The sequence below is a fragment of the Sylvia atricapilla genome, chromosome 31, assembly GCF_009819655.1.
Source record: "Sylvia atricapilla isolate bSylAtr1 chromosome 31, bSylAtr1.pri, whole genome shotgun sequence".
Lineage (NCBI taxonomy): Eukaryota > Metazoa > Chordata > Aves > Passeriformes > Sylviidae > Sylvia > Sylvia atricapilla.
The window spans coordinates 494,099-521,894 of record NC_089170.1 but is presented as its reverse complement, the minus strand read 5'-3'; the positions used below and the strand labels follow the sequence as shown (position 1 = coordinate 521,894).

At 58.2% G+C, this 27,796-nt stretch overlaps 3 protein-coding genes across 9 annotated transcripts in view; 1 reads left to right on the top strand and 2 right to left on the bottom strand.

The window, feature by feature from the left end:
- SYNGAP1 (synaptic Ras GTPase activating protein 1) overlaps positions 1–7,230 on the bottom strand; it is a 39,272-nt gene extending 32,042 nt beyond the window's left edge. For 5 of the 7 annotated variants that reach the window (XM_066338041.1, XM_066338044.1, XM_066338042.1 and 2 more), the window contains exons 1-3: positions 7,159–7,230; positions 3,505–3,626; positions 3,307–3,412 (exon numbers count right to left, since the gene is read on the bottom strand). In XM_066338041.1, the coding sequence (XP_066194138.1) occupies positions 3,307–3,412; positions 3,505–3,626; positions 7,159–7,180 (250 nt within the window). In that variant the 5' untranslated portion in view covers positions 7,181–7,230. Of the gene's footprint in view, positions 1–3,306; positions 3,413–3,504; positions 3,703–7,158 lie in introns of those variants that run through there. The other 2 variants (XM_066338040.1, XM_066338043.1) reach the window with 1 other exon arrangement.
- A 515-nt stretch (positions 7,231–7,745) lies between these two features.
- On the top strand, positions 7,746–11,592 carry CUTA (cutA divalent cation tolerance homolog). The gene is made up of 7 exons (XM_066338072.1): positions 7,746–7,764; positions 8,513–8,546; positions 9,259–9,491; positions 9,801–9,860; positions 10,212–10,257; positions 10,880–10,929; positions 11,369–11,592. The coding sequence occupies exons 2-7, from the start codon at positions 8,529–8,531 to the stop codon at positions 11,466–11,468; spliced, it is 507 nt and encodes a 168-aa protein (XP_066194169.1). The 5' UTR covers positions 7,746–7,764; positions 8,513–8,528; the 3' UTR covers positions 11,469–11,592.
- A 486-nt stretch (positions 11,593–12,078) lies between these two features.
- On the bottom strand, positions 12,079–27,120 carry PHF1 (PHD finger protein 1). Its single transcript, XM_066338036.1, has 14 exons — positions 26,999–27,120; positions 24,990–25,129; positions 24,416–24,497; positions 24,230–24,325; positions 23,172–23,260; positions 22,063–22,211; positions 20,517–20,612; positions 19,777–19,845; positions 18,848–18,971; positions 17,189–17,256; positions 15,958–16,070; positions 14,324–14,474; positions 13,900–13,953; positions 12,079–13,367 (listed from the first exon to the last, which is right to left on the bottom strand). The coding sequence occupies exons 2-14, from the start codon at positions 25,113–25,115 to the stop codon at positions 13,148–13,150; spliced, it is 1,437 nt and encodes a 478-aa protein (XP_066194133.1). The 5' UTR covers positions 25,116–25,129; positions 26,999–27,120; the 3' UTR covers positions 12,079–13,147.
- Between the last annotated feature and the right edge of the window lie 676 nt (positions 27,121–27,796).

Sequence of the window (27,796 nt, the reverse complement as noted above, 5' to 3'; positions counted from 1 at the left end):
AGCCCTTCCTACCCCCCCAAAATTCATCCCCCACCCCCAAATCCTCTTTAACCCCTCGCCCTCCCCAAATTCCCAGTCCCCTCCCCAAATTTCAAGCCTCTTCTCCCCTCAAATTTTGGGGTCTCTTCGATTCTGCGCCACCAATCTCCCCCAAATAGCAAGAACCGCCCCCTAAAGCCCCCCTAAACCCCCCCAAGTTCTTTTCCCTCCACCACACCCTTTGTAACCCCTCCCCCAAATTTCCAGCCCCATCCCTCAATTTTGGACTCTCTTCCATTCTGCCCCCCAAAATGGCCCCAAGACCGTCCCAAATCCCCTTCGCCACGCCCCAATTCCCCTCTGCCCCGCCCCAAACCCCGCCCCCCGTTTCCTACCGGCCACGGTGCTGCTGCCGCCCTCGGGGCCGAGGCGGGGCCGGGGGGGGCCGGGGGGGCCCCAGGGAGACCCCGAGATTTGGGGCTGGGGCGGGGGGGGGCCCCACATGGTCCTAAAGCGACCCCGGGGCCCCCCCGAGCCCCCCCCGGGGCGGGGCCGGAGCGACCCCCACGAGCATCGGGGGGGGCGGGGCGGCGGGGGGGGGAGCACCTGGGGGGGGCACAGACTCACGTGGAGGGGTCACACTCACCTGGGGGGTGTCAGTCACACCTGGGGGGGATCACACACACTGGGGGGGGCACACACACCGGGGGGGGGCACACACACTTGGGGGTTCACACACACCTGCGGGGGGGGGGGGGTCAGACACACCTGGGGGGATCACACACACTGGGGGGGGGGAGGGCACAGACTCGCCTGGAGAGAGCACACTCACCGGGGTGGGACACTCACCTGGGGGGGCCTTGCACACTCACCTGTCCCTTGCACACTCACTGTGCCTCCCGGCACTTGCACACTCACCTGGCCCCTCACACCTGGCCCTGGCACACTCACGCTGAGACCTCTCACCCCTTGCACACTCACCCTGAGCCCCCCCGGCCTTGCACACTCACTCCCGGCCCTTGCACACTCGCCCGGCACCCCCTCCCCCCTGTTTCCCATCCCACCCTCCCCCCGTTGCACGCTCGCTCCCCTCCCCCCTCCCCTTTTTGCACACTCACTCCCCCCTCCCCTCCCCCCGCTCGCGGCTCCGCGCGCCGCCCCCGCTGCCCCTCCCCCACCTCCCCCTGCCCCCCGCGCTCGGGGGGGGGGCCCCCGGCCCCGCCCCTCCCCCCTCCGGGCACGCTCACCTTGCACACTCGCCCCCCCCCCTTGCACACTCGGCCCCCCCTTTGCACACTCGCCCCCCCCGCACTCACCCGGCGCCGCCGCCGCCGCCCCGCGCTCGGGAGGCCCCGCCCACCGCGCTCAGACCACGCCCACCGCGCTCGGGACACGCCCACAACGTCCCTGGCCACGCCTGCTGCGCTCGCGGGAGGCGCGCTCAGAGCGAGGAGGCCACGCCCAGAAATGAGCGAGGCCACGCCCACAGCGTGCGGAGGTCACGCCCACCCGGTGAGGAGGCCACGCCCAGAGCGGGGGCGTGGGAAAAGGGGCGGGGCCAGATTCCGTGGGAAAAAAAGGGGGGGGGGGGGGGGGGGGGCCGGGAGGTGAGAGGGACACCGGGGACAGGGAGCGGTGGCACTGGGGACGGGGACACTGCGACACACCGGGGACACGGGGGATGGGGACCCTGGGGACAGTGAGGGGTGACAGTGGTGGCACTGGGGACAGTGGGGACAGTGAGAGGTGACACTGGGCATGGTGACTCTGGCGGCCCTGGTTGCACTGGTGATACTAGAAACGGTGACACTGGGACACACTGGTGGCACTGGGACACACTGGGGATGACAGTGATGGCACTCGGGACACTGGTGACAGTGGTGACAACATCACCGGTGGCAGGCAGTGATGACACCGCTGGTGGCACTGGATGGTGACAGTGGTGGTGGCACTGGTGGCAGTGAGGACACTGATGGCACTGGGAACAGCGGTGGCACTGATGACACTGGTGATGGTGGCAGCAATGACATTTATGGCAGCAGATGGTGACAGCAGTGGTGACAATGGCATTGGTGGCAGTGGATGGTGACAGCAGCGGTGACAGCGGCAGAGGATGGCGGCACTGGTGGCACTGGATGGTGATGGTGACAATGGCACTTGTGACACTGGCGGCAAAGGGCACTGGTGACACTGCTGTCCCTGTTCCCAGTGGCACTGGTGACACGGAGGTGGTGACAGTGGTGACAGCAGGGGTGGCACTGGTGGCACCGGGTGAGGGTGGCACTGGGGAGGTGACAATGGTGGCAGTGACAGGGTGGCACTGGTGTCCCCTGTCCTACTGGTGAGGGTGGCACTGGTGGCACTGGGGGCTGGCAGCAGGACAGGGACAGTGGGGGTGGCCCAGGGGAGGTGACAGCGGTGGCACCGGTGTTCCCTGGCATTGGTGGTTGCCCCTGTCCCCGACAAAGGGTGGTGGCACTGATGTCACTGTCCCCTGTCATGGGGGTGGCACTGGTGTCCCTGTCCCCAGTTATGAGAGTGGCACTGGTGTCCCTGTCTCCAACAGCCCTGGTGGCACCAGGGGTGGCACTGCTGTCCCTGTCCCCTGTCCCCAACCCGGGGGCTGGCACTGCTGTCCCTGTCCCTGTCCTCTGTCCCCAACCCCGGGGCTGGCACTGCTGTCCCTGTCCCTGTCCTCTGTCCCCAATCCCGGGGGTGGCACTGCTGTCCCTGTCCCTGTCCTCTGTCCCCAATCCCGGGGGTGGCACTGCTGTCCCCTGTCCCTGTCCCCAACCCCGAGGGTGGCACTGCTGTCCCTGTCTCCCTCCCCTCCTCCCCTTTCTGGAAGCCCAAATTTTCCCTTTTTCCCCCGAAAACCCCCGCGGGGCGGGGGCGGGGCCACCCCTCCCGCCCCCGTGTCCCCTCCCCGGTGTCCCCCCGTGTCCCCAACCCCCCCTCCCCCCGCCCCTCCCCCTCCCGGGGGGCGGCGCAGCCGGGGCCTCCCTTGGGTTGGGGAGGGGTGGGGGAGGAATTTTGGGGGGGTGGCGGTTTCGGGTAGGGTGGGGGCCGGGCCCGTGTCCCCGTCGCCATGGCGACCGTCGCCAGGCAGCGCAGCGCCTCTGCGAGCATTATGGGATGTCACCATGGCTCCCATGCGGGCCGGGGAGGGGGGAGGGGGGGGTGTCAAATCCGCGCCTTCCCCTCCTCCAGCGCCGCCGCCTCCCCCGCCCCCACCCCGGCCGGAGCGGGGGGAGGGGCCGGGGGGACCCCAAAACCTCCCGGGGTCCCCCCGAGGCCCCCCCGAGGCGCCGCCCCCGCGGCCGGTACCGTGCTCGGGGTGCGGGCGCCCCTCCACCGGCACGCTGACGGTCCTCCGCAGCAGTTTGCTCCGGCACGGTTCGCTCCGCCGGTCCCGGATCAGCAGCGGGTGGATCTGGGGGCGCCCCGGGGAGGGGTCAGAGGGTTTGGGGGGACCCCCCCGAGCCCCCCCCGGCACCCCCCCGCAGGCCCGGCGGTGCCGCTCACCTCCTCCTCATCGAGCATCAGCAGCTGGTTCCCGGAGATGATGCAGAACCGGGGGTTCCAGGGTGGGCGCTCGTACGGGGAGGGCGCGTAGGGCCCGCGGGCCAGGGGGGCTCCACGCACATCTGGGGGAGGGCGGGGGTCACAGCTGGGCGCCCCCCGGGCCCCCGGAGCCCACCCATGGGTGCTGCCCACCGGCATCCTCCCGCATCCCGCCCGTTGCTCCGGCAACCGCAGCCCACGGCGCCTGCCGGGGGTGGGATGGGGGCCCCAAATTCCTGGACGGGGTGGGGGGGGAGGTCCCCAAAAACCACTGAGCCCCCCCGTGGGACCCCCCCGAGCCCCTGGGTGCCCCCCCCCACCCCGAGCACCCCTACCGAGTACCGGGGTAGACCTGGCGGCCAAAGGCCGGGGGAGGTTGGGGATTTTGGGAGGGGTCCCCAAATTTTGGGGGTGCCCCAGAGCACCCGTGGGACCCTCCGGGGTCGCCTCAAGGCCCTGAGTGCCCCCCCCCCCCCAAGCTGCAGGTGCCCCCCAAATTTCCACTGGGTGCTCCCTCCGAGGGTTAAGCTGATGTCAGGGACACCCCAAAATTCCTCCGGAGACCTCCAAAAAGGGGTGCGGGAGAGGGTGAGGGGAGTGGGCACGGCTCGGGTGCCCCCCCAAATACCCGGGGTCCCCCCAAAAATCGCGGGTGCCCCCCCAAAAACCCCGAGTGCCTCCAGCGCCCGTTGGCCGGGTTGACCTGGTGTCCCAAATTCCGGGCATTTGGGGCAGTTTTGGGGATTTGGGGAATTTTGGGAAATTACGGGGGCTTTGGGAGGATTTGGGGGGTTTGGGGATTTGGGAGGATTTGGGGCGGGGTCCCCAAACTCCAGGGGGTGCCCAAATCCCCGCCGGGAATTCCTCAGCACCGCCGGGACCCCCCCCCGGGGAACCCCAAAATCCTCCCCAGGAGGCGGGAATGGGAGTCCTGGTGTCTGCACCCGGCACCGCCAGTGACCCCAGTACAGACCAGTGACCCCAGTACAGACCAGTGACCCCAGTACAGACCAGTAACACCAGTACAGACCAGTAACTCCAGTATAGACCAGTGACTCCAGTACAGACCAGTGACCCCAGTATAGACCAGTGACCCCAGTAAGACCAGTGACCCCAGTACAGACCAGTAACACCAGTACAGACCAGTGACCCCAGTACAGACCAGTGACCCCAGTATAGACCAGTAACACCAGTACAGATCAGTGACCCCAGTACAGACCAGTAACTCCAGTATAGACCAGTAACACCAGTATAGACCAGTGACACCAGTACAGACCAGTGACCCCCATTATAGACCAGTACCTCCCAGTACAGACCAGTGACTCCCAGTATAGACCAGTAACCCCAGTACAGATGAGTGCCCCTCAGTACAGACCAGTGACTCCCAGTCACTGACCAGTTACACCATCCATCAGCACCAGTATCCCCAGTTACAGCATGCACTGGTACCAGTAACGCCCAGTAACAGCATGCCCTGACACGAGTATACACCAGTAATAGCGTCCACCGGGACCAGTAACTCCCAGTAACCACATCCACTGGCACCGGTATCCCCAGTAACGGCATCCACCAGCACCAGTAACCACCAGTTACAGCATCCCCTCATCCCAATATCCCCAGTAACGGCATCTGCAGGTCCCAGTAACTCCCAGTATGAGCATCTCCACGTCCCAGTAAGTCCCAGTTTAAGGATGGCCTGGTTCCAGTAACTCCCAGTTACACCATCCACTGGCACCAGTATACACCAGTAACAGCATTGCCACACACCAGTATACACCAGTAACAGCATCCACCAACACCAGTATACACCAGTAACAGCGTACATTGGTCCCAGTAACTCCCAGTAACAGCATCCACCGGCACCAGTATCCCCAGTAAGAGCATGTAGTGGTACCAGTATGCACCAGTAAGAGCATCACCACACACCAGTAAACACCAGTATCAGCATCCACCAGGACCAGTATGAACCAGTAACAACATCCACTGGTCCTAGTGACTCCCAGTAACAGCATCCCCTCATCCCAGTATCAGCACATACTGATACTAGTAACCACCAGTAACTGCACCACAGCATACTGGGACCTCCCAGTTATCACATCCCCTGGCACCAGTATCACCAGTAACAGCCCCAGCACACACCAGTATCCCCAATAACTGCATCCACTGCCACCAGTAAATCCCAGTTAAACACCAGTTAAATGCCAGCACCAGTAACCACCAGTAACAGCATGCACTGGCACCAGTAACCATCAGTAACCACAGCACCGCACACTGGGACCTCCCAGTCACAGCCCCAGCACACACCAGTATGCCCAGTAACAGCATTGCCAGGCACCAGTATCCCCAGTAAGAGCCTCCCCCAGTCCCAGTACCCCCAGTAACGGCCTCCCCCAGTCCCAGTGTCCCCAGTAACGGCCTCCCCCAGTCCCAGTGTCCCCAGTAACAGCCTCCCCCAGTCCCAGTATCCCCAGTAACGGCCTCCCCCAGTCCCAGTATCCCCAGTAACGGCCTCCCCCAGTCCCAGTATCCCCAGTCCCAGTCCCCCCAGTCCCAGTATCCCCAGTAACGGCCTCCCCCAGTCCCAGTGTCCCCAGTAACGACCTCCCCCAGTCCCAGTATCCCCAGTAAGAGCCTCCCCCAATCCCAGTAATGGCATCCTCCAGCACCAGTATCCTCCAGTGCCAGTCCCAGTACTCCCAGTACAAGGCCTCTGCTCCCAGTATTCCCAGTAAGAGCCTCCCCTGGCCCCAGTTGGATCCCCCACAGCCCCAGTATCAGTCCCAGTCTGCCCAGTAACAGCCCCCCCGGCCCCAGTATTGCTCCCAGTATCCCCAGTAAGGGCATCCTTCAGTCCCAGTATCCCCAGTACGGGCCTCCCCCGCTCCCAGTCCGCCCAGTAAAGCCTCCCCCGCTCCCAGTATCCCCAGTCCGAGCCGCCCCCGGCCCCAGCGCTCCCAGTACGGGCCTCCCCCGCCCCCAGTACCGGCCTCGTCCGCTCCCAATCTGCCCAGTAACAGCCGCCCGCGGGCCCGGTGCCGCTCCCAGTCCGAGGCTCCCCCCGTCCCAGTATCCCCAGTAAAGCCTCCCCCGTGCCCAGTCCGCCCAGTCCGCGCCGCCCCCGGCACCAGCAGCGCTCCCAGTATTCCCAGTAAAAGCATCCCCCGCCTCCCAGTATCCCCAGTACCGGCCTCCTCCGCTCCCAGTAGCCTCCAGTAAGAGCATCCCCCGCTCCCAGTGCTCCCAGTCCGAGCCTCCCCCAGTCCCAATATCCCCAGTAACAGCCACCCCCGGCCCCAGTCCGAGCCTCCCCCGCTCCCAGTGCTGCTCCCAGTATCCCCAGTAAGAGCAACCCCCGCTCCCAGTCCGCCCAGTCCCAGCCGCCCCCGGCCACAGTGCTGCTCCCAGTCTGCCCAATACGGGCCTCCCCCGCTCCCAGTATCCCCAGTACCGGCCTCCCCGGCTCCCGGTGTTCCCAGTCCGAGCCGCCCCCGGCCCCAGCAGCGCTCCCAGTGCTCCCAGTAAAGCCTCCCCCGCTCCCAGTAGCCCCAGCGCGCCTCCCAGTGCTCCCAGTCGGAGCCTCCCCCGCTTCCAGTGGTCCCAGTGCCCCCCCCGTACCTCGGAAGGGGACATAGGACATGGTGCCACCGGCGCGCGACACCCCCGGCGGGGGGAGGGGCGAGGGGGAGGGGGAGGGGGGAGGACCCGAAATTGGGGAGGGGGGAGGGGGAAGGGGGGGAGGGGCCGGGACGCGGAGGGGGGAGGGGGAGGAGCCGGAAATGGGGGAGGGGCCGGGAGGAGGGAGGGGTTAAGGGTGGGGAAGGGGCCGGAGCGGGAACCGGGAACCGGAGCGGGGGAATGGGCCAGGCATGGGGGAGGGGCCGTGGGGGATGGGGCGGGGCCAAACAGGGGGAGGAGCCGGGGCTGGAGGGGGCGGGGCCGCCACGAAAGGGGCGGGGTCAGAGGGGGAGGGGCCAAGGTGGGGGAGGGGCGAGCCTAAGGAGCCCCGGGATGGGGGGGAGGGGAGAGGGAGGGAAACGAGGTGGGGGAGGGGGAGGGGAAGGCGGAGGGGAAGAGGGGAAAGCGGGGGGTGGGGACTCCCCCTCCCCCCCCCCCGTCCTCCGCCCCCGGTCTCTTCCGGCGGAGGCGGTGACGTCACGGGACGGGGGCGGGGCCCACGGGTCACGTGGGGGCGGCGGCGGCGTGAGCGGCGCGCGGGGAGCGGTGAGGAGAGGGAGGGGCGGGGGAGGGTCCCGGGGGGGATTTGGGGGGGAACTTTGGGAGGAATTTGGGGAAGGGGTGAGTTTGGGGAGGGTCCGCGGGGGGTTGAGGGAGGTTTGGGGCGGATTTGGGAAGTTTTGGGGGAGGGGAAGGTCCGGGGGGGGGGTCTCTGGGGGAGTTTGGGGGGAATTGGGGGAGGGACGAGTCCTGGGGGGGCGGGGGGGGCGTTCCGGGGGAGTTGGGTGAGGGGCGGCTCAAGGGCGGAGAGTGGAGGGAGGAGGTGTGAGGCGGCGGTGTATGGGGGCAGCTTTGAGGTGAATTCGGGAAGGGGGCGAGGCCAGGGCAGTTTTGGGGTCCCCGTGTCTCCAGTGAGGGATTTGTGGGGGGCAGGATTTGGGGCTGGGGGCCATTTTTGGGGGGGGGGTTTGAGGCTGGGGGTGAATTTGGGGTCGGGTTTAGGGTCAGTTTTGGGGCTGGGGTCTCCGGGGGCTTGGGGGGGGGCAATTTTGGGATCAGGTTTTGGGGCGGGCGCAAGTTTAGGGCGGGGCTTTGAGGAGGGGTCGCATTTTGGGGGTCGTGTTTGGGGTCAGGTTTTGGGGCTGGGGCCGACTTTTGTGGGGGGTTTTGGGGAGGGGTCGGGTTTGTGGGCGGGGACAATTCAGGGAGGGGCTTTTGGGGCCGTTTTGGGGGGTTGGGGCAATTTTGAGGTCATTGTGGAGCTTTGGGGTCTCAGCCGCTCCCATCCCCCCAGGAGGCGCCGGCGGCCAATGAGAGCGGCCTGGGCTGTGAGTGTCACGACATGGTGGGGGGTGTCGCGATCCGGGGACATTGCACCATGGGGGGGGTATCGCGACATGAACGTCACGACAGGCTGGTGCCGTGGCACAGCCGGTGACAGAATATTGGGACGCAGATATCGGGACACGAGTATGGCGACGTGCTGGGTTGTGGCCGCACAGCTGTCGTGACACTGCTGTCGCCACGTGCCGATATCATGACGTGCCAATGGATCGCGACACGTCGATATAACAACGTGCCGATAGATCGGGGTGCGGCCATAGATCAGGACATGCCGATGCACCAGGATGTGGCCGTGTGTCATGACACGCTGCTATCGCGACACGCCCGTGTCGTGGCATGCTGATATCGCCACATGCTGATACATCGCCACACACCCACGTATCATGACGTGCCCACACTGCAACATGCCAGAGTATCGCAATACACCGATATATCACGACACGCTGACACTGCGATGTGCAGATATATCGTGACATGCTGATGTCTCGTGACACTGCTGTCACACAGTGATGTGTCACGACACACGGATAGATCATGACGTGCCAATGTATTGCAACGTGCCCATGTTGTGACACACCGGTATGTCACAACACACCCATATGTCACAGCATGCTGATATGTCACGACACGCCGATATGTTATGACACACGGATATGTCACGACACGCCGATATATCGCGACATGCTGTCCCTGCAGGCACTGTCGCTGCTGCTGCTGTCGGCGCTGGGCCGGCAGGCACTGCCCATGGCCACTGCCCAGAGGACACTGGGGACGGCCCAGGGGACACTGGGGAACACCAAAGGGGACACCGGGGATGACAAAGGTGACACCAAAGGGGACACCGAGGGTGGCCCCGGGTACGTCCCCGGCTCCGTCTCAGCCGCCTTCGTCACCTGCCCCAACCAGAGCGTGGCCACCGAGCTGGCCAGGTGACAACGGGGACACTGCGGGGACAGCGCTGAGGGGCACTGCCACCAAGGGGGGCACAGGGAGGTGACATGGGGAGTGGCACAGGGTGGCACTGTCCCAGTGTCGCACTGTCCCAGTGTCCCCAGGGGTCATGGGGGGTTGGTGACACAGGGAGGTCACAGAGGAGGTGACGGGTGGGTGACACTGTCCCTGTCCCAGGGGAGGTGGCAGGGGTTCACAGGGGGTTGGTGACACTGTCCCCATCCCAGGGGAGGTGACATTGTCCTTCTCCCGGGGAGGTGACACAGGTGACACTGTCCCTGTCGCAGGGCTCTGGTCCAGCAGCGTTTGGCCGCCTGTGTGAACATCGTGCCCGGGGTCACCTCTGTGTGAGTGGGGACAGCACAGGGGACAGCGGGGGCACAGTGGGGACAACAGAGACATTGGGGCATTGGGGACACTGGGGATATCGGGGACATTGGGGAACCTTGAGGGACATTGGGGACAGTGGGAGGGATTAGGGACACTGGGGTGGCATTGAGGGCACAGAGAGACATCAAGGACACTTGGGGACATTGGGGCTATCAGCGGGACATTGGAGGCAGGGGCATTGGGGGCATTGGGGATTGGGGACAACAGGGACATGAGGACAGTGGGAGGGACTAGGGACACTGGGGTGACATTGAGGGGACATTGGGGATGTTGGAGGACAAGGAGGTGCCACCCCGATGTCCCCACAGGTATACGTGGCAGGGGAAGCTCGAGGAGGACAATGAGGTCCTGCTGGTGAGCAATGTCCCGTGTGGGTGTCCCCACACTGTCCCCTTGTGCCCTCGGGGTCCCCAGGATGTCCCCACAGTGTCCCCAAGGGGTCCCAGGGGTGTCCCCAGAGTGTCCCCAAGGAGTCCCTGAGGTGTCTTCATAACTGTCCCTGGTCTTCCCGCTGATGTCCCCAAGTATCCGCTATGTTCCCCCGATGTCCCTGGGGTGCCACTGGCTTGTCCCCGATGTCCCCCCAGGGTGTCCCCAAGTGTCTCCAATGTCTCCCTAATGTCTCTAAAGTGTCCCTGGAGTGTCCCCGATGTCCCCCAGTGTCACTGAAGTGTCCTTGGGCTGTCCCTCATGTCCCCAGTGGACTCCCAGTATCCCCAAGGTGTCCTGGAGGTGTCCCCAGTCTTCCCTGCAATGTCCCCAGGATGTCCCCAGGGTTCCCAAAGTGTCCCTGGGGTTTCCCCAACATCCCTAGGGTGTCCCCACAGTGTCCCCAGATGTCCTTGGAGTGTCCCTGGAGAGCCATGTGGATGCCCCCCAAATGTCTCCTCAACGGCCCTGGGCTGTCCCCAGATGTCCCCCCATGCCCCCGCAAGTGTCTCCAGATGTCTCCAAGGTGTTCCCTGTGTGTCCCCAGATGATCAAGACCCGCAGCTCCCGAGTGCCGGCGCTGACAGAATTCGTCCGGTGGGGACGGGGGCGCTGGGGAGATTTGGGGGGTCTTGAGGGGATTCGGGGTCCCAGGAGGGGTTTAGGGGGTCCCAGGTGGGGGTTGGGGGGTGCCAAGGTCCGTTTGGGGGGTCCCAGGGGAGATTTTGGGGCATTCTGGGGGATTTGGGGGGGGTGGGGTCCCAGGGTCTGTTTTGGGGGAGATTTGGGGATCCCAGAGGGGACTTGGGGGGTCCTGGGTGGGATTTTGGGGTCCCTGAGGTCCGCTGGGGCGGTTTTGGGGTTCCCAGGGCCAGTTTTGGGGAGGAGTTTCGGGATTTGGGGGTTCTCGGGGCTGGTTTTGGGTGGGAGTTTTGGGGGGATTTTAGGGAGGTTTGGGGAGGGGGGGATGTTTTTGGATTTGGGGGTTCTTAAGGAGGATTTTGGGATGACTGACGATGACTTTGGGGTCCCCCAGGTCCCACCATCCCTACGAGGTGCCCGAGGTGGTGGCGCTGCCAGTGGCTCAGGGGAACCCGCCGTACCTGCGCTGGGTGGGCGACGCTGTCCCCCCCTGAGTGCCCCCAAAACAACCCCAAAACCCAAAAACAACCCCAAAATTCCCGAGGGACTCCGAAATCCTGCGGGGGAGGGGAAAAGGGGAGCCCCGGATTTGGGGAATAAAGAGGAGGAATCTGGAAATTTGGGGTGTGTGGAGTTTTTGGGGTTTTTGGGAGACCCCAAAAACGGGGGGGACCCCAAAATTTGGGAGGGTTTCCCAAAAATTTGGGGGGAGTTAAGGGGGGAAAACCCCCAAATTTGAGAGGGTAAAGTTGAAACTCCAGAATTGGAGGGAGTGGGACCCCAAAGTTGTGGTGAAATGGGGAAAACTCCAAAATTTGGGAGGGGTAAGGGCAGGAACCCCAAAGTTTGGGGGAGAAAAATGGAGGGAACCCCAAAATTGGGATGGAAAAGGGGAAACCCCAAAATTTGGGGAAAGTTTGAATGGGGGGACCCCGCAAATCGGAGAGAGGGGCCCAAAAGGGAGGTGGGGAGAGGAGAAATCCCAAATTTGGGGGGTGGGACCGCAAAATTGGGGGGGGGGGGAAGAAGGGCGGGAACCCCAAAATTTGGGGGAGGGGCTCCCAAAATTTGGGGGAAGGGTCCTCAAAAACCACCCGGAGCCGCTGCCCTGGAGCCGTTTATTAGGGAGACGAAGCCCATTTGTGGGCCACGCCCCTTCCGCACTACGCCCACTCCTAGTCACGCCCACCCCCGAATCAACTGGGAAATTATAAAAATAAAGAATTTCCACTCAAAATTTGAGGGCTTTGGGGTCGGGGGGGTTTTGGAGGGTGGGAGAGGGGTCCCCCAAATTTGGGGGAGGAGGGGCCTGATTTGGCCACGTCCCCACCAGAGGCCCCTCTCCCTCAAATCTGCTCACAAGTGCCAAAAATAAAGATTTTTCACCCAAAAATTTTGGGGTTTTGGGGCTGGAACCCCAAAATTGGGGGGGAGGTCTCCGAATTTTGTGGGCGGGGTCAGATGCGGCCCCTCCCCCTGCGGTCCCTCCCCCACTTTCATTCTCCCCTAAAGTGCCAAAAATGAAGACTTTTCCCCCAAAACCTTGAGGTATTAGGGGCTGGGACCCCAAAATATTCGGGGCGGGGTCAGAGGTGGCCCCTCCCCCTTTCAAATCTCCTTTTTAATGATAAAAATAAACAATTTTCACACAGAATTTTGGCATTTTGGAGGGCTTGGGGCCCTAAATTTTGGTGGAGAGGACCCAAAAACTTGGGGGCGAGGTCACATCTGACCACGCCCATCCAGGCCACGCCCCTCCTCTTTCCCTCCATTACACCTCTGTGAAAGTCCCCAAAATAAAAAAATTCTCAGGTTTTGGGGCTGGAACCCCAACAAGTTTTGGGGGTATTTCCCCAAATTTGGGGGCGTGGCCACCTCTGACCACGCCCCCACCTACAGCCCCTCCCCTCCTTAGGTCTCCCTAAAGTGCCAAAAAAACATTTTTCACCCCAAAATTCGGGTTTTTTGGAGGGGCTGAGGCCTCAAATTTTGGGGGGAGGTCCCACATTCAGGGGCGTGGTCATATTTGGCCACGCCCCTCATCTTTCCTCCATTACATCTCTGTGAAAGTGCCAAAAATAAAGACTTTTTCACCCAAAATTTCGGGGCTTTTTGGGGCTGTGACCCCAAAATTTTTCGTGGGGGGTCCCCAAATTTCGGGGAGGGGGCGGGGTCAGAGCATGGCCCCGCCTCCCCACTCCAGCAGGTACTGAACGGTCCCGTCCAGGGTCACCCGGCGCGCCAGGACACGGGGGGGCGTGGCCGAGGGGGGCGTGGCTGAAAGGGGTGTGGATGAAGGGGGCGTGGACGAAGGGGGCGGGGCCTCTGTGGGTTGGGGGAGGGGCCGGCGGCGCTCGTGGGGAGGGGAGGGCTCCGGGTCCGGCGTAGGTGAGCTGGGGGGGAGGGAAACCAGTTAGAACCAGTATAAACCAGCACAAACCAGTTAGAACCAGTATAAACTAATTAGAACCGGTATATACCAGTTAGAAGCAGTATAAACCAGTTAGAACCAGTACGAACCAGTTAGAAGCCAGTATAAACCAGTTAGAACCGGTATATACCAGTTAGAAGCAGTATAAACCAGTTAGAACCAGTACGAACCATTTAGAAGCCAGTATAAACCAGTTAGAACCCGTATAAACCAGTTAGAACCAGTATAAACTAGTTAGAACCAGTATATACCAATTTAAACCACTTAGAACCAGTCTGGACCAGTATAAACCAGTCTGGACCAGTTAGAAACAGCCCGGACCAGTATGGGCCAGCACAGACCAATCTGGACCATACCAGTATGAACCAGTCTGGACAGGTATGGGTCAGTCTGGACCCCCCGTCAGTCCATCCCAGTCGATCCCAGTTTATCCCAGTTTATCCCTGTCCATCCCAGTCCCTCCCAGTTTATCCCAGTCCATCCCAGTCCGTCACCTTGGGCTGGTGTTGGCCGAGGGGTGGAAGGAGGCGAACATCCGGATGGGGGGGCTGGGGGGGACACGGGGGGACCAAAACAACACAAAATTCACCCCAACCCCCCCCAAACCACCCAAATCCACCCAAAACCCTCCCAAATCCACCCAAAAAACCCCCAGATCCAGCCCCAAACCCCGAAATTCTACCCAAAAAACCCAAATCCCCCCAAAATCCACTAATTCCACCCAAATCCCCCCAAATCCCCCTAAAATCCCCCCAAATCTACCCAAACCACCGAATCCCCCAAATTCCACCCAAATTACCCCATAATTCCCCCATAAATCCCCCAAATCCCCACCAAAATTCACCCCAAATCCCCCAAATTCCACCCCAAATCCACCCCAAAACCCCAAATCCCCCCAAACCCAACCCCCATCCCCACCTGGGGGGTCCCCGGGCCTCGGTTCTCCGGAAGTTGTAGGAGCCGCCGGGGGGGGCCCTGGGGGGGACCCCAAAATTTAGGGCAGATTTGGGGCTTTTCCCCAAAAAATCTGGGGGGTTTGGGGGGTTTTTGGGGGGTGTTTTTTTGGGGTCTCACCTGGGAGCGCCGGGGGGGGCGCCGGCGGCCCCCGCCCTTCCCCCGCCCTGGGGAGAGGCTGCGACCCCCGAGGGGGCGGGGGGGGACCCCAAAAACATTTTGGGGACCCCCCCCCCGTGGGAATGGAGAGAAAAGCCCCAAAATCCCGCCCCGAAATCGCCCCAAAATTCATCCGAAGCAGCCCCGGAATTACGCCCGAATGCCCCTAAACCCCCCCGAATTCTCCTGACACCCCAAAATTTCCCCCAAATTCTTCCCCGAACCCCTCAGAGCTCCCCAAAGTCTCCAGGCCCCCTCAAAATCAACCTCTGGCCCTCCCAACCCCCCCCCCAAATCCCCTCAGGACCCCCAAAATCCCTTTAACCACCCAAATCCCCCCAAATCTTCCCCAACCCCCCAAACCCCCCCAAATCCCCCCGAATCTCCCCCCAAACCCCACTGAACCCCCCAAATCCCCCCAATCCCATTAAACGCCCCCAACCCCTCCACCAAAAAAACCCAAATCCCCTCCAAACCCCTTTTAAAAGCCCCAAATCCCCCCCACACTCCATAAAAATTTTCCTCCAAATCCCCTCAGGACCCCCTAAAATCCCCTCAAATCCTCTTTAAAACCCCCAAAATTCTCCCCCCCCCCAAATCCCCCCAAACCCCTTAAAACCATCCCAAAATCCCCTTTAAAACCCCCAAAAGCCCCCCAAAATTCCATACAAATATTACTCCAAAGCCCCAAGTAGCCCCAAAATCCCCTTGAAATCCCCCCAACCGCCGCAAATACCCCCAAAAAATCCCCTCTAAATCCTCCAAACCCCCCCCCCAAATCTCCCCAAAAATCCCCTCAAATCCCCCCAAAATTCCGTAACAATCTCCCTCCAAATCCCCTTTCAGGATCCGCTAAAATCCCTTCAAAATCCTCCAAACCTTTATTAAAACCCACAAAATCCCCCCAAAGCCCCCAAAATTCCATAAAAATCTCACTCCAAACCCCCAAAATCCCCTTTAAAACCCTAAAAATTACCAAAATTCTCTCCCCCAAAATCTCCCCAAATCCCCCCGAACCCCTTAAAAGCCCCCAAAATATCTGCAAAAATCCCCCCAAATCCCCTCCAAATCCCCTTTAAATCCCAAAAATCCCCCCAAATCCTCAAAATCCCGCCAACCCCCCAAAATTCCATGATAATCTGACTCCAAACCCCCAAAATCCCTCCAAACCCCTTTTAAAACCCCCAAATCCCCCCGAAATCTCAAAAAAATTCCCCCAAACCCCTTAAACCCCCCCCCAAATCTCCCTAAAATCCCCTTTAAACCCCAAAAATCTCCCTAAATCCCTCCCAAATCTCCCCCAACTCCCCCCAAATTCTGTATAAATCTCACTCCCAGCCCCCGAAATCCCCTTGAAAAGCCTAAAACTGCTCCCAATCCCCCCAAACCCGCAGCCCTGCCCGCGGCTCACCCGCGGCCGGGCTCGGGGCTCCCGGGGCCGGTTCTGGTTCCGGGCGGACCCCGCAGGAGCCCGGGGGGCAGTGGCGGAGGGGCGCGGCTGTGCAGCCCGAAGAGCCCCTTGCGCTTCTTCATCTCCCGGCCCGAGACAAACCTGCGGGGGTGGGGATTGGGGGGATTTGAGGGATTTTGGGGGGGTTTTAAAGGGGATTTGGGGGGATTGTGGGGAAATTTTAGGGGATTTGGGGGGACTTGGAGGGCATTTGGGGATTTTGGGGTTTTTGGGGTGGTTTAATAGGGTTTGGGGGCATTTGGGGGGGGGGGGGGATTTGAGGAGGATTTTCGGGTTTTGAGGGGGCCTTGGGGGAGATTTGGGGTTTTTAGGGGATCCCGAGGGGGATTTGGGGGGGGTTTAATGGGGTTTGGGCGGGATTTGGGAGGTTTGGGGGGTGGTTGAAGCCCCTTGTGCTTCTTCATCTCCCGCCCCAACACCAGCCTGGGGGGATTTAGGGTTTGGGGGGATTTGGGGGACTTTTGGAGGGGATGGAAAGGGGTTTAGAGGGGGTTTGGAGGGGAATTTAGGGAGGATTTGAGAAGGATTTGGGGCTTTGGGAAAGGATTTGGGGGGATTTTAGGGCCATTTGGGGTTTTTTAGAGGATTTGGGGGGCTCCTGAGGGGATTTGGGGGTTTTTTTAGGGGGTTAATGGGATTTAAAGGAGATTTCAGGGGATCGGGGGGGGGGGGGGGTTGAAGCCCTTGTGCTGCTTCATCTCCTGGCTGGAGACAAACCAGGGGGATTTGGGGGAGATTTGGAGTTTTGGGGGGATTCGGGGGAGATTTTGGGGAATCCCGAGGGGATTTGGGGAGGATTTGGGGTGGTTTTGGGTTTTGGGGGGGTGTTTTGTGGCTGGGTTTGGGGGTCCAGGCTGGGTTTTTGGGCTGTTTTTTGGAGGGGTTTTCGGCTGGTTTTGGGTTTAGGGTTGTTTTTTGCAGGGGTTTGGGGCTGGTTTTGGGTTTAGGGCTGTTTTGGGGAGTTCTGGGTTGGTTGGGGGGGGTGTTGGGGTTATTTTTTTGTTTTGATATTTTTGGGGGCGTTTCTGGCTGGTTTTTTGGCTTTGGGGGTTTTTGGGGGGAGTTTCTGGGCAGGTTTTTGGGGGGTTCTGGGCTGAGGGTTTTTTGTTTGTTTTAGGGCTGGTTTTTAGGGTTTAGGGTTTGGGGGCTGTTTTTAGGGTTTGGGGTTGTTTGTTGGGGTGTTTGGGGGTCCCCCTGACCGGTCCTTGTGGGTGCTGAGCGCCCCCAGGAGGCGCCCGTAGCGCTCCGCCTTGGGCGTGGCCGAGAGCTGCGGGCGGGAACGGGGGAAAAACAAGGGATTAGGGAAAAAACCACGGAAATTAGGGGAAAGAAAAAAAAAAAAAAAAAAAAAAAAAAAGGAGGGGAGAAAACCCCGAAATTTGGGGCCCCAAACTGAATATTTCAAGTGGAAATCCCATTTTTTAAGGGCCAAATCCCAATTTTGGGTGTCTAAATTCTCGTTTTGGGGGACTAAATTCCAATTTTTGGGGCCCCAAATCCCATTTTTTAGGGTACAATCCCCAATTTTTGCGAGCGAAATCTACTTTTTGGGGGGTTCACTTCCAAATTTAGGAAAGAACCGCCAATTTTAGGGACAAACCCACCCCCGCCCCCCCGGAATTTAGGGACAACCCCGCCCCCCGGAATTTAGGAACAAAACTTCAAATTTTGGGGTCCAAACCCGAATATTTCAAGTGGAAATCCACATTTCTGGGGTACAACCCCCCAAATTTCAGGACAAAGCCCCAAATTTTTGCTCCAAACCCTGAATTTCTTGTGTTTAAATCCCCATTTTGGTTGGGAAATCCCCACTTTTGGTGCCCAAACCTCAAATTTTAGGGTGCAGCCCCCAATTTTTGGGGTCCAAACCCGAATATTTCTAGTAGAAATCCCCATTTTCAGGCTACAGCCCCCCCAGTTTAGGGACAAAATCCCAAACATTTGGAGTCCAAATCCCTTTTATGGGCTCCAAACCCCAAATTTGGGGCTCAACCTCCGAATGTGTTACATCCGAATCTCCAGTCTGGGTGGAAAATCCCAATTTTTAGGGTGCAATCACCAATTTTTTTAATCTCCAAATCTGTTTTTGAGGCCCAACTCCCAAATTTGGGGATCAAACCCCAAAAGTGGGGAGAAATACCCCAAATTTAGAAACCAAAATCCAATTTTTGAGTCCAAACCCAAATATTTGGAGTAGAAATCCCCATTTTTGGGGCCCAAACCCCGAAATTTGAGACAAATCCTCAAATTTAGGGACAAACCCCCTATTTTGGGGTTCAACCCCCAAATTTTAGGGCTCAAATACCAAATTTTGGAGCCCAAACTCCATTTGGAATTTGAATCTTAAAAAAACGGAGTTTGGACCCCTCCAAAACTGAAATTTTTGGGGCTAAAAAAAGAATTTCGACCCCAAAATCTGGAGTGTTTTCCCTAAAAATTTGGGGTTGTTTCCAAAGAACAAAATTGAGGGTGTTTTTCTGCCAAAACCATTTCCCCCCTAAAATCAGGTTTTTATTCTCCCCAAAATTGGGTTTTTTCCCCACAAATTGAGGGTTCCCCGCCAAAACCCAGGTTATTTTCCTCCCAAAATCGGGTTTTCTCCCCAAAACCCATCTTTTTTTTTTTTTTTTCCCCTCACAAACTGGGTTTTTTCCCCCAGAAATCGGCGTTTCCCTCTCCAAAAATCCACATCATTTCCCTCTCAAATCGGAAATTTTTCCTCTCCAAAAATCGGATTTTTTTCCCTCTAATCGAGTTTTTTTCCCCAAAAAAAATCACCTTTTTTCCCCCCAAACCCTTTTCTTTCCCCCCCGGATGTCCATTTTTCCCGAACTCGGTGTTTTTCTGCCCAAACCCACCTGGCCCAGCAGCAGCGCCTCCCAGTTGGAGTTGGCGAACGGGAGAATTTCTCGCTCCAGGTCAAAATATTTCTTCTTGCAGCAAACGCTGAGGTGGTAAAGGAGCAGGTGAGCCACGTCCACCCTGCAATTCCACAGGAAATTGGGGGGAATTCCCGGGAAATCGGGAAAAATCCGCCAAAAAAATGGGAAAAATTAAAAAAAGAAGGAGAAATGATGAAAAACGGAGAAAATGCCAAAAAAAAAAAAAAAAAAAAAAAAAAAAAAAAAAAAAAAAACCAGGAAAAAAAGATGGGGAAAATTAAAATAAAAAGGGAGAGAATTGAGGGTTTGGGGTGAGACAGGTCCAGCCTGAAATTCCACAGAAATTTGAGGGGGGAATTCCCGGGAAATCAGGGAAAATCAGCCAAAAAATGGGGAAAAAATAAAACAAAACTGAAGGAGAAATGATTAAAAATGGGGGGCAATGGTTAAAAATGGGAATTTTTTTCTTTTTTTAAGGGAGGGGAAATGAGAGTTCGGGGTCCAGCCTGGAATTCCAGGGAAATCTCTGGCAATTTGGGAGGAATTCCTGGGAAAATCTCTGAAAAAATGGGATTTTTTTTTTTTTAGCGGGAAAAATACAGTTTAAAAAAAGGGGGAAATATAGAAAAATAAAGGTGGGAATTGGAGGTTTGGGGTGAGGCACGTCCAGCCTGAAATTCCACAGAAATTTGGGTGAAATTCCCGGGAAATCAGGAAGAACCACCCAAAAATAGGAAAAAAAAAATAAAGAGAGAGAGAAAGAGAGAGAGAAATTATAAAAAAATGGGGCAAATACAGGAAAAAAGGCAGGAAAATTAAAATAAAAGGGGGGGGGGAATTGAAGGTTTTGGGTGAGCCACGTCCAGCCTGGAATTCCTTATGAAATCTGGGAGAAGCCCCCTCACCAGCGCAGGGGCAGTCTCCGCACACTCTCGGCCCCGCCCCGGCACACACTGCACTCGAAGACATAAAACCTGCAAAGGAAACCCCAAATCAGCCGCAATTCAACCCAAAATCCAGCCCCAAATCTGCCCAAATTCACCCCAAAATCACCCCAAAATCCAGCCCCAAATCCAGCCCCAAATCAGCCCAAAGTCCAGCCCCAAATCACCCAAAATCTAGCCCAAACAAACCCTAATTCACCCCAAATCACCCCAAAATCAACCCAAAATCCATCCCCAAATCCATGCAAACCCAGGAAAAATCCCAAAAAACTTCAAAACCACAGGAAAAAAAACCCAAAACAATGGGCAAAATCCCCAAAACTCCCCCCAAAAACTGGGGTAAGTCCCCCAACCCCCCAAAATAATGGGAAAAATCCCTCCAAACCCCCCAAAATCAAAGGGAAAATTCCCTCAAAACCCAAAAATAATGGAAAAAATCCCCCCCCAACCCCCAAATCATGGGAAAAAGCAAAAAAAAAAACCCAAAACCATGGGGGAAAAAACTCCAAAAGTACTGGAAAAATCCTCCCAAACCCCCAAATCACAGGAAACATCCCCAAAACATCCCCCCAAAAATGAGGGAAAGAAATCCCAAAATCCTCCCCAAATAATGGGAAAACCCCCAAAAAACCCCAAAATTGGGGGGAAAAACCCCCAAAATTGGGGGGGAAAGGCCCGACTTGAGGGAAGCCCGCAGTGACCTGTCCCCGTAGAGCAGCGGCTTGGACAGGCACTGAGTGCACGCCTCGTGGAACCACTGCCAGCACTGGCAGCACTGCAGCATCTTCAGGTTCCAGCTGCACAGAAAATGGGGGGGAAAACGGGAATTTGGGGAAAATTCTGGGATTTTGGGACAGTTTGGAGGGGTTAAAAGGGATTTGGGGAAGGTTTAAGGGGATTTTGGGGGGATTTCAGGAGACTTCGGGAGGTTTGGGGGATGCAATGGCAGGACTGCGGCACCTTCGGGTTCCAGCCACGGGAAAATTGGGAAATTTGGGGGAAAAAAGGGAATTTTGGGGAAATTGGGGAGTTTAAAAGGGATTTGGGGGGATTTGGAGGAGTTTTAAAGGGATTTTGGGGGATTTTAGGTGGATTTAGGGAGATTTTCAGGCCTTGTGGAACCACTGCCAGCACTGCAGCATCTTCAGGTTCCAGCCACAGGAAAATGTGGGGAAAATGGGAATTTGGGGAAAATTTTGAGAATTTTGGGGGGTTAGGGGGAGTTTTAAGGGGATTTTGGGGGGATTTTGGAGGGATTTGAGGAGATTTGGAAAGATTCCCTGCCAGCACTGCAGTGTCTTCAGGCTCCAGCTGGGGACGGAATTCAGGAAATTTTGGAAATTTAGGGGATTTAGGGGAATTTGGGGGAAATCTGAAGGGATTTTGGGGGGAATTTTGGAGGATTTGGGCAGATTTCAATGGGGATCTTTTTTTTTGGAGGGGGGAATTCTGGGAATTTCAGGACTTTTTGGGGAATTCGGGGGTTGTTTTGGAATTTCAGGAGTTTTGGGATCCTCGCTGCCTGGATTCTCTGCTGTAGCGGTGCTGAGGGTCGTGCAGGTGGGGGGGGTTCCAGATTTGGGGCAGATTTTGGGGGTTTTGGGGTTATTTTAGCCGGGATTTGGGGTTTTTTGGAATTTCAGGATTTTGGGGATTTTTTTTTTTTAATTTCGGTACTTTGGGAGGAATTTTGGGAATTTCAGTAATATTTTGGTATCTTCAGTAGCAGGGGCAGTGCTGGAGGTTGTGCAGGTGAGAATTCGGGGCAGATTTTGGGATTTCGGGGCTGGTTTTGGTTATTTTGGCTGGGATTTTGGGGGGAATTCCAGACCTTTTTAGGGAATTCCTGGATTTTTGTGGAAATTTCAGGAATTTTGAGGACTGGGCTCTCTGCTGTAGCAGTGGCAGCACAGCAGGTTGTGCAGGTGGGAGTTGGGCAGTTTGGGGGCAGTTTTGGGGTAGTTTTGGGGTTTCACGGCCATTTTTTGGTCATTTTGGCCAGGGTTTTTTTCAGAATTTTTTGGGGAATTCCGGGATTTTTTTTTTTTTTTTTTTTTTGAATTTTAGGAATTGGGGGTGAGCTCTCGCTGCCCGGGCCTGCTGCAGTAGCAGGGGCAGTGCTGCAGGTGGGAATTTGGGCCAGTTTTTGAGGTTTCGGAGCCGTTTCGGGGCTGTTTGTAGGTTATTTTTTGGGGATTTTTTTTTTTGGAATCGGGGGATCTTCGGGGAATTGGGGGATACACTCACTGCCCGGGCCCCCCGCAGTAGCAGTAGCAGTGCTGCAGGTTGTGCAGGTGCGGCGGGTCCCAGTCCAGCGCCCCCAGCGCGTACGGCAGCACCGACTTCATCCGCAGCATGGCCCGTGCCTGCGGCCCGCGCCGGAGAGCGCCCCCGCGCTGCGGAACGGGGAATTGCACCGCGGGCCATTAACCGGGGATTAATTAATTAACCGGGAGTTAATTGCACGGGGCCGCGCCGGAGAGCGCCCCCGCTGGAAAACCGGGAATTACAGAAGGAAAACCCGGGGGAAACACCGGGAGAAACTGGGAATTCACACTGGGAATTAATGGGGAAATGCCAGGAAAACACTGGGAATTCCAGCAGGAATTAACGGGGGAAACACTGGGAATTACACTGGGAAAACACCAGGAATTCCAGCGGGAAAACACCGAGCTCCACCAGAGAGCCCCGCCCCGCTGGAAAACGGGAATTACACCGGGGGGAAAATGGGAATTCGAATTGGAACAGGGGAAACCCGGGGATTCCAGTGGGAATTCCAGCAGGAATTCACATTGGAAATTAATGGGGAAACCCCAGGAAACAATGGGAAAACACGGAGAATTCCAGCGGGAATTAACAGGGAAAACCCCTGGAATTAGGACCCCAAAATGGGATCAGGGTCTCAAAAACTGAGATTTTCACCCCAAAATATGCAGGTTTGGATCTCAAAATTGGGATCGGGACAGCAAGAAAATAAGATCGAGATGGCAAAAAAAAAAAAAAAGGAAAATAACGGGAAACTCCAAAAAATTGGGATTTCTACCCCAGAAATTTGAGTTGGGACCCCCAAAAATGGGATTGGATAGCAGAAGGAAAAAAAAAAAAAAGGGGGATTTGCATCCCAAAAAATGGAGTTTAGACCCCTAAAGCTAGGAATTTTGAGGGAAAAAAAAAAAAAAAAAAAAAAAAAGGAATTTGGGGCCAAAAAAAAAAAAAAAAAAGGGGGGGGGATATTAGGTCCTAAACCTGGGATTTGGGGCCAAATCCCAGGATCCAGGGCCCCCAGGGGTGAGATTTGGGAAATCCCGGGCAGAATTCCAGGAATTTGGGGGTGTTTGGAGCAGTTCTGGGCTCACCTTGGTGGCCACGGCGAAGACGCAGCGGCGGCAGCTCCAGGGCCCGGCACCAGCCGGGGGAGGGGGCACGTGGCAGCGCTGGTGGTATGCTGGAATTTCGGGAATTCTGGGAATTTCTGGGAATTCTTCGGGAATTTGGGACTTCCCCCGGCCCTTCCCCCTTTTTTCCTGTCATTATGCCCTTTTTCTTGGTGGTTTTTTTTTGGCCCAAATCCACTTCCCCCCCATTTTCCCCAATTTTTTCTGTATTTTTCCTGTTCCTCCCTTCACCCCCCCCCCCCATTTTCCACTCCGCTCCTGCTTTTCCCACTCCCATCCCCCATTTTTCCCTCCAAATCTCACTTTTCCCTTTCTCCCCATTTCCCATTTTTTCCCATTTGTTCCCATTTTCCCCAGTTTTTCCCATTTCTTCCGTTTCTTCCCATTTGCCCCATTCCCCCATTTTCCCGTTTTCCCCCCTTTCCCCCGTTGTCTCCCAGTTTTCCTATTTTTCCCCTTTACCTCGTTTTTCAACATTTCTCCCCCGATTTTCCCTTTTTTTCCTGTTCCCCAGTTTTCCCCCCTTTTTCCTCCATTTGTTCCCATTTTCCCCTGTGTTTTCCCATTTTCCCTATTTTGCCCCCATTTCCCCCACATTTTTTCTCATTTCCCCCCATTTCCCCCATTTTTCCCCCCGTTGGTGTTTTGATCCCTGACTGTGTCCCACAGTGAATCAGGGAATTTTCCCGTTTTCCCCCACTTTTTCCCTGTTTCACCCCGTTTTCCCCCCTTTCCCCCTATTTTTTCCCTTTCTTCCCATTTTTCCGGTTTTTACCATTCCTCCCCTCTGTTTTTTCTCATTTCCCCCGTTTCTTCATGGTTTTTTCCCATTTTTCCCATTTTTCCCATTTTTCCCATTTTCCCCATTTCCCTCCATCATTTCCCTCTTCCCCAATTCCCCCTTTTCCCCCATTTCCCCTTTGTCCCGTTTCCCCCCATTTTCACCTCGTTTCCCCCCCTTTTCTCCCCATTTCCCCCCGGTTTTCCCTTGCCCCGTTTCCCCCGGCCCGTTCCCTGACCGTGGCCGCACTTCCCGCATCGCACGAGCGAATTTTCGGCATTTCGGGAACTCCCGGCACAGACGCAGCACGAGGGCTCGTCCCCGGGCACGGCCGCTGGGGGGCGCCAGGAACCCGTTGGTTAATTAATTAATCATTAATAAACCGTTAATCAAGCCCTAATTAATCGCTAATTAGGGGGCTCACCGGGGCTGATGTCTTTCCAGAGCACGAAGAATTGGGAATTGTCCTCGAACTGGATGAGGCAGCCCCGGCGAGGGGCGTCCACCTGCGGGGGATTGTGGGGGCATTTGGTAGGGGGGTTGGAAGGATTTGGGGGGTTTTGTGGGATTTTGAGAGGGAATTTAGGGGGATCTGGAGAGTTTTGATGGATTTGGGGCTGTTTTTAGGGGTGGGTTTGGGATGTTTTGGGCTGGTTTGGGGTGTTTTAAGGCGTTTTGGGGTGTTTTAGGGGTGGATTTGGGATGGATTGGGCTAGTTTGGGGTGATTTGGGGCGTTTAGGGTACTTTGCGGGGTGTTGAGGGGTGCTTTTGGGAGTTTTGGCCTCGTTTGGGGTGGTTTGGGGGTAGTTTTTTTGTATTTTAGAGGTGGGGTTTGGGCTGGTTTGGGCTGGTTTAGGGTGGTTTGGGGCCATTTTGGAGCTGCTCTTGGGCTGGTTTTGGGGCCCGTTTTGTGCCGTTTTGGGGCCATTTCGCGGCTGTTTCAGGGCCGTTTTGGGGGTCATTTTTGGGGCCGTTTTGGGGTGTTTTGGGGTCCCACCTTCTTGACGACGCCCAGGTAGAGCAGCCCGTCGGTCCAGCGCGCCAGCACGTCCTGCCCCTCCCCGATCTGGGGGGGCTTCGGGGGGCTCTGGGGGGGCGACCCCCGCCCCCCGGCAGCCGCCATCACATCCCGGGGGGCTGCGGGGCCAAGGCTCAGCTTAAACCCAGAAACGGGGGCTGGGGGGGAGGGTTGGGGGGCCTGGGAAAAGGAGGGGGCTGGGGGGGCCTGGTTGGGGGGCTCTGGTTTGGGGAGGGGCCCCAGTCGGTGGGGCTCCCTGTTTGGGGGTCCCTGTTTGGGGAGGTCTCATTTCGGGAGGACCCAATTCGGGGGATCCCAGTTTTGGAGGGGGGCTCAGCTTGAGCAGAGGTCCCAGTTTAGGAAATCCCAGTTTGGGGAGGGGGGGGGGGTGTCTCAGTTTGAGAGGTCCTGGTTTGGGAGGTCCCTGTTTTGGGGGCCCCAGTTTGGGGGGAATTTGGAGGGTCCTAGCTTAGGGGAAGGTCTCAGTTTGGGGAATCCCAGTTTGAGGAGGGATCCCAATTTGGGGGTCCCAGTTTGGGGGGGAGTCCCAGTTTGGAGAGGTCTCGTTTGGGGGTGTTCCAAATTCGGGAATCCCAGTTCGGGTGGTCACAGTTTTGGAGGGAGGCCCAGTCTGGGGAGGGGTCCCAGTTTGGAGAATCTCAGTTTGGGAGGTTCCAGTTTGGGGAAGTCGCAGCTTGGGGTGAGGTCTCCGTTTGTGGAGGGGGGTCCCAGTTTGGGGGGGGGGGTCTCTGATTTGGGGTCCCAGTTTGGGGGGTAGGGCAGAATTTGGGGGATCCGGGTTTACAGGAGGGTCCCAGTTTAGGGGGTCCCGGTTTGGGGCTCTCGGTTTGTGGAGGGGTCCCAGTTTGGGAAGGGATCCCAGTCTGGGAAGGGTCCCAGTTTGGGGAGTCCCAGTTTGGGGAGGTCTTGTTTGGGGGGTTCCCAGTTTGGGGGTCTGAGATTGTGGGGGTAGTCCCAGTTTGTGGGGAGTCTGGGGGGTCCCGGTTTGGGGAATCCCAGTTTGGGGAGGTCTCATTACGGGGGGTTCCCAGTTTGAGAAATCCCAGTTTGGGGGTCCCAGTTTGTGGAGGGATTTCCAGTTTGAAGGAAGTCTGGGGGCTCCAGTTTGGCAAAAGGTCCCAGTTTGGAGGATCTCAGTTTGTGGGGAGTCTGGGGGTCCTGGTTTGGGGGCATCCCAGTTTGGAGGTCCCAGTTTGGGGGAAGGTCTCAGTTTTGGGGGGGGCCCAGCTTGGGGGGTGGGTCCCAGTTTGAGCAAAAGTCCCAGTTTGGGGTGGGTCCCAGTTCGGAAGGGTTTGGGGATGTCTGTTTGAGGGGTCCAAGTTTGGAGGCAGTTTGGGGGGGCCCAATTTGGAGGTTCCCACCTTTAGCGATGTCCCTTTATGGGGGGCCCCTTTGGGGGGTCCCATTTGGGGCGGGGGTCCTGTTTCAGGGGTTGTCCCCGTTTTGGGGTGTCTCATTTTGGAGGGTCCTGTATGGGGGTCCCATTCCTTTTTGGGGGGATTCCCCACTTTCGGGGGGCCCATTTTTTGGGGGGGGTCCCTTGTTGGGGGATCCCTATTTCGGGAGGTCGCTTTTGGGGGGACTCCAGCTTTGGGGGGCGTGTCCAGTTCAGGGGGCGTGTCCGCCTTTGGGGGGGGTCCCATTTGGGGGGGAGGAGGAAGTTTGGGGGGGCGCTGTCCCAGTTGGTGGGGGGGGGGGGGTTGTCGTCCCTTTTTGGAGGGGAGTCTCCCATCTTGCGGGGTCCCATTTCGGGGTGTCCGCGGGGGGCAAGGGGGGGTCCCATTTTTGGGTGGGGGGCGCGCTTCTATTTTGGGGTGTCCCTTTTCGGGGGGGGGGCGGGATCCCGCTGGGGGGGTGTCCCTATTTTGGGGGGGTGTCCCTTTTCCCTTGGGGGGGTTTCCTATTTTTTGGGGGGAGTGTCCCTATTTTTGGGGGGGGGGGTCCCGCGCGGGGGGGGGGTGTCTCACGCCGGCAGCGGGGGGGTCCCGAGGGTCTCCTGCCCGTCCCGGGGGGGGTGGCGGCCCCCCCAGCCCCGACCCCGAGCGGCCGCTGCGGGCGGGCGGCGGCGGCGGGGCCGTGACGCAGCAGCGGCGGCGCGGGGGGGGCCGGGGGGGGCGGCCGAGGGACGGCGGCGGCACCGGGACCTGCCCGGAGACCCCCCGGGGCCCCCCCGCGGGGGCGGCGGGGGTTGGGAGGGGGCGGGACGGGCGCGGAAACCCCAAAAACGCCTTCAAAATCAGCCCCCCCCTTATCCCACCCCCCCGACAGCGCGGCCGGGGCTGCCCCGCCGGCCCCAGGCCACGCCCACCGCGGCACAGGCCACACCCACGGACACGCCCCTTTAAACGCACCCGCGGCCGCTGCTGCGGAGGGTGGGGCCACGCCCACAACAATGAGACCACGCCCCCATCGGTCAATCCGCGCCCACAGCGCTACGGCAGCGCTGATTGGCCCCGCCTGTAGCCACGCCCACTAAGCCAGCAGGGCCCTCGCGGCCTCAGCGGCCACGCCCATCAGGCTCAAACTACTCCCTTCATGATCGAGTCAAGCCCCCATGCGATGAGTCACGCTTCCACCGCCCCACCCCTCGGGGACTTGGGGGAAATTTCGGTGTTTTGGGTGATTTGAGGGCACCGAAGAAGGATTTGGGGGATTTGGAGGGGTTTGGGGGAGTTTCGAGGCCTCAAATGTGGGTCCAGAGGGGTTTGAGGGGGTCTTGGGGCAGTTTTGGGGGGCTAAGGGGGTTTTAGGAGGGGCCTGGGGGC